Raw genomic sequence first — 5,090 nt, 5'->3', positions numbered from 1 at the left:
TGCCTTTCTCCCTGTGGGTGTCCACATCGCTGACTGAGCACTACACCCTACTCGCCAGGCCAGCAATGGGCTTGTTTTGCAACTAGGAAAGGGTCAGCGGGTTACTTGGGAAATTTCTAACTAAGGGACTTAGGGAAATCAGAATTTAACTATGGGCCACTCAACCAACTTGAAAATATAGCATATAGTAAGTCATGCAAAGCACCAAACTGGGAGTTGGGAGACGTGGGTTCCAACTCTAACTCCTTTCTTCGGTCACCGTGGACTGTCATCTTATTCACAGCAGCCAGCGCTTACAGACACTGAGTCTGGGGGATTTATGCTCAAATCTCCCAGGAGGAGAGAACTATCATTGACAGAGGAGAAACTGGGCACAGAGAAGTTCCAGCATTTGCTCTAGCTGGTAAGCAGCTAAGTGGGAATTCGAGCCCGGGTGAGCCAACCCCATCGTTGCCACGCTTACCCAGCCCGTATTTGGCTTCTCCCCAAGCCACAAGTCTCCCTTTAGCTCTCACTTGCTTTATTCCTTTGATCCTTAAGTTGCTGAAATTGCCACCAAACCTTGTATCAGTTCAGGACACAAGAGATAGGTGGTTCCCTCAAGGCCTCTGACTGAGAAATGCCTCTACTTAGCAGTGGCTGGCCCCAACTTATAGACAGCTCACTCTAAGGGTCACTAATACTTAGCAACTCGCAGGACTAGCCCTGGGGCAACAGCACTGGGAGCAGGGCCAGTCATTATGTCCATCCCTAAATTGTCCTGCTGGATGGTTGTGGGGAGGGGCTTTGCTTGCCCCTTACAGTCCCTCCCTGCAGTGCACCCCCAAAAAACACATCCTTCGATTTTGTTTCCATGCACTCTCCTTTAGTTCACACTGCCACCTGTTTTGCATATCAAAAAACTGGGGCTTAGAGAAGGAGCAGAGTCACTACTTGAACTCAGGCCTTCTGATTCTCTGTCCAGTGCTCTTTCTGCTATGCTAGTGGCGCGAAAACTTTCTTCTTAAAGCAGCAGAACCTCTTCACTCCCACACTCCACACCTTTTTTTCCTAAGTAAACTAGCAAGTGTGCTTGGGTGGTGGGGTCAGGTGTGGGGAAGCGAGCTGCAGCCCTGTAACTCAGCTTCCCTCTTTTTTTGTGTTTTGAAAGTCTAGTGAAAAACCCCCCCTCCCCTCCCCTGGAAAGTGGAAAAAACTAGAACCTTCCACAAGGTGTGTTTTTGAGTGTCATCTGTGCTTCTCAGTTGAAGTAGAGGCCAGGCTTACTGCAGGAAGGAGGCAGGGAGGAGGCAACACTTAGTGGTCAGTGAGGCCACTGTGGTTTTAAGCTCAGGACTCACCTTCTCCTCCAAGAAGTTAGGGATTCTACCTCTATCCCCAACATTAACATCACTGGCCAGGAACAAAAATATGGCTTTAGGGCCAGCACTGAATTCTAGCCCCTAACAATGACTCAGTGTATGGGTAACTGAGCCTCAGTTTTCCCACCTGTACCTGTTGGGGGCTGGATCACTATGTCCCTAAGGGCTTTTCTGACAGCCTTTACTTCTGCCCCTTTAATCTCTCAGCTTGACTCAGCCCATGACTGCACCTTTTGCAACCTTGGTCTTTCATCTGCACAGTGGGTTGAGGGTCAGACACACCCACCTCAGGGTTTTTGCCAGTGCAAGCTTCAGGCTAGAAAGCGGAAATAGGGATGGCAGAAAACAGCACTCACGTTATGCCCTTGGTCTTCTTCAAGCCTGGTGACTCTGAAGGACTTTCATCCGAGAATGTAGAGTCCTTGTTCTCCAACTTCTTGGCACTTTCAGGAGGCGACATAAGGTCCAGTTTGACAGCAACGGCTCCCTCGGTACTTTTTGTCACAGACATGACTGCTTAAGAAATGAGGAGCTCAGGGTGACTAAGAGGTCTGCTCTGGAAGGAGAGAAGCAGGAAGGTGTCTAGTATAGATGTACACCCTAGCACAGTGATGTGTGCCCGGCCTGGCTCTGGCCAAGCTGGAATGAGGCCCCGCCTACCTCCCTGGAGGGCACCTCTTCCTGCCTGGAGAAGCCAGTGGAAGAGGACTGCTGGGAGGAGGAGGAGAGGAAGGAGGGATTTGGAAAAGGCATCACCCATTCTTATTGGTATTACGTAATAATCATCATAATGATAACTATTATACTGATAATTTTAATAACGAATATCTATTAAGACCTTTACTAAGGAATAAGCAATCCTCTAAGTGTTTTATCTACAATTTCTCATTTAACCCTATCAATTAAATAAGGAGAAAACTGAGGTTTCTTGAAGTAAAGGAAACTGCCCGAGGTCAGACAGCCAGAAAGTGACAGAGTTGGAACCTAGCCCAATTTGTCAAGGTTTTCAACCAGTAACCTATTTCTGCCTGCAAGAAAATACCTACAAATCCCTCTCCTTGTATTCATCTCAGGGTAGAGGTTTCCATATCTCACTGGCTCCACAATCTGCTGTAAGACATGCCTTCTGGGAGCACCCCATTCTTAAATTGGAACAAAAAAGGGACAGTCACTCACTTATCTCTAATTAATTCTTAGCTTTTGTGAGGCTCCATGGAGTGAGTAAAGGGTGTTCTTTTGGAAACGAGGAAGAGGCTGAGATTGTATGACTCCTGGCCACATTTTGCTGGGAAAGACACTGGCGCCAGGAGGTGGTGAGATTTGTCCAAGGTCACACATGACATCCAGGATAGAACTCTGCAGCTAAAGACGGTCTTGGGCGTTTCTCTAGTATCCCACTCTCTGTCATTATCTCTGCTTCAGTGCAGATGAATGGGCCAAAATTTCCTCCTCCCTCAAAATTACAACTTTTGACTCAAGCCATACCACTCTCTCCTCCATCATCTCATCCCCAAAACTAACATTTCTTAAGGGCTTATTACATGCCATGAGCTTTGCTTAGCTAATGTCACCGCTAACTGGTAGCATCCAAGACAGATTTGTCAGGCCCCTCCCTTACATGGGGCTCTTTCCAAGGTCCTGTATGCAATTTTGAATGGACATTTTGTATTGCTTTTTTCTTAAAGAGGTCTTCCTTACCACTATTTTCCCCTTCTCCATGGGATAAGCTTCAAGCTCCACAAAACCTGGCTACTTCTCTGGGTAGCTTTGTTAGTTTGTTTTTACAGATGTGGAAATTGAGGCTCAGAGAGGTAAAGAATAACTTGCTGGAGGTCATAGCTGGAATTTGGTAAATCTGAACTCCCCGCTAGCCAGATTTTTTTTTCGTTGTTGTTGTTATTGCTTGTTGTTTGTTTTGTTTTTGTTTGCTTTTTGTCTGAAGCCTGCAGCTTTGACCACAGCACTGTCTCCTTTGTTTTAATGCTGGCCCCACCCTGCAAGTTTCTTGTCCTGAATCAACTGAAACACTTGCTGTGATTTGAGAAGCGCTATTCCCTTGTCTGGCACCATTACATGGCAGTATGGCTGGTCTTTAAAGTAGCAGGCTGCATCCTGTGACCCGCTCATTTACAGCCTGAGATTCCACTATTTAAATTTGTAATCTCAGATTTAAGGTTGCAGGTGCAGCTCTGTGTTCCTGCTCGAGCAAGGTCAGTAAATAAGATTGTTGAGGAGCTTGCTATGTTTCGATCTAGCTTTTCTCTCCAGGTGGTGAGAAGAACTCTGAGTTATCTTCAGGCCTTTTGGAAAGGGGTGGCTGGAATATCAGTGTTTGGCCAGAGCTCTTCCCAGGCATCATTAGTGAAAAAAAAGCTTGTAGGGTGGGGCTCTAGACCCCAACTCATTGCACCACCTGTTAGCAGGTCTTCTCCCAGGGTGGAGATGTCCAAAATAAGCCCTTCTAACACCGGTGGCCCAGGCATTCGAAGCCCTGGGTTCCACTATGGCTGTAACCATGAAGCTGTGGCAACCCTTGGAAAGATATTATTCCCCTTCAAACTCCAGCTTCCCCTTTGGAAGATGGATACTAGATTGTAGATGACTTCCAAAGGCATGAGAACCCCAAGGGCTTGGATGGGGTGTTCGGTAATGCTGAGAGGCAGGCCAGCTTTTCCTGGGTGGGGCAGGCAACTGGTGAAAAGACAGCCTGCCCACTAGACATCTTCAAAAAGGGTGGAGCAAATGGGATGTAAATAATGATAATAATCTCTTATGATCCTTTAGAGTAAACACAGAGCCTTGTTCCTTTCATGGCTTATGGCAGTTTTGAAACATGGTGTGTATCAAAGCATCTGAAGAGATAATAAAGAACAGACTCAGATTTGTTGAAGTAGGATAGAATCCGTGCCGTGATATTTTTGCCAAGTTCATCAGGTGATTCTGATACTGGCTAAAGTTTGACTCCACTGTTCTGTGGAGTGGGAATAATTGCTTCCTTTTTAATAGATTAGAGAACCAAGGCAGAGAGCTGGGAAATGATTTGCCTGAGGTCGTATAATCTAGTGGAAATGATCACTAGTACTAGAAGTTGGAGACTTCAGAGACAAAATGAGACCCCTACCCAGATGAAAATTCATCACCCTATCCTCGCCCCATTGGGTACCTCCTCATAGTACCTCCTCATGGCTGATGACTGTGACTCCTCTTACCCCCATCTAAATAATAATGATAATAGAGACTCACATGTATTGAGTCTATTCTATGTGCCAAGCTCTAGATGCAGTGTGTTACATGAGGTAGGCACTACGATTACTCCCATTTTACAGATGAGGAAACTGAGGCTCAGAGGGGTTACCTCATTGGCCTAAGGTGACCCAGTTAGTACTAGAGGCAGAGCTTTGATTCCAGGCCTCTTGGCATGTGCCTCTGAAGCTGTGGTTGAGTTATCTCTGTGTTCCTCTGCTATGACTAGGGTGTAGTAGGAACTCTGAAATAGTTGAAAACCCATTCCTGTGCATACTTTATGTCATTAAAGACTGGAACTTCATGCATCAATCAAATTTCTAAATAAATGTTAGGGATTGATATAGATGGACAAATTCTCATTTCTCTGTATTAAAAACCTTTAAAATATCTGTTTGGGTGAAGGAAAAGGGACAAGATGGAGGAAGGTGAACAAGATGGAGCAGTCCCTGTTGTTTCCGGGTTCTTCATCACAGATTTTCCCAC

At 46.0% G+C, this 5,090-nt stretch overlaps 1 protein-coding gene across 1 annotated transcript in view; it reads right to left on the bottom strand.

The window, feature by feature from the left end:
• The window catches only part of SLC36A2 (solute carrier family 36 (proton/amino acid symporter), member 2), a gene marked incomplete at its 3' end in the record, with an annotated part of 39,602 nt that extends 37,600 nt beyond the window's left edge, over positions 1 to 2,002 (bottom strand). The window contains exon 1 of the mRNA XM_011985407.1: positions 1,718 to 2,002. Within this exon, the coding sequence (XP_011840797.1) occupies positions 1,718 to 1,872 (155 nt within the window). The remainder of the gene's footprint in view (positions 1 to 1,717) is intronic.
• Between the last annotated feature and the right edge of the window lie 3,088 nt (positions 2,003 to 5,090).

The sequence above is a fragment of the Mandrillus leucophaeus genome, unplaced genomic scaffold (genome assembly GCF_000951045.1).
Source record: "Mandrillus leucophaeus isolate KB7577 unplaced genomic scaffold, Mleu.le_1.0 Scaffold282, whole genome shotgun sequence".
In the NCBI taxonomy this organism is placed as follows: Eukaryota; Metazoa; Chordata; class Mammalia; order Primates; family Cercopithecidae; genus Mandrillus; species Mandrillus leucophaeus.
Note: the sequence above shows the minus strand (reverse complement) of the source record. Positions and strands in the feature narration are given on the sequence as shown.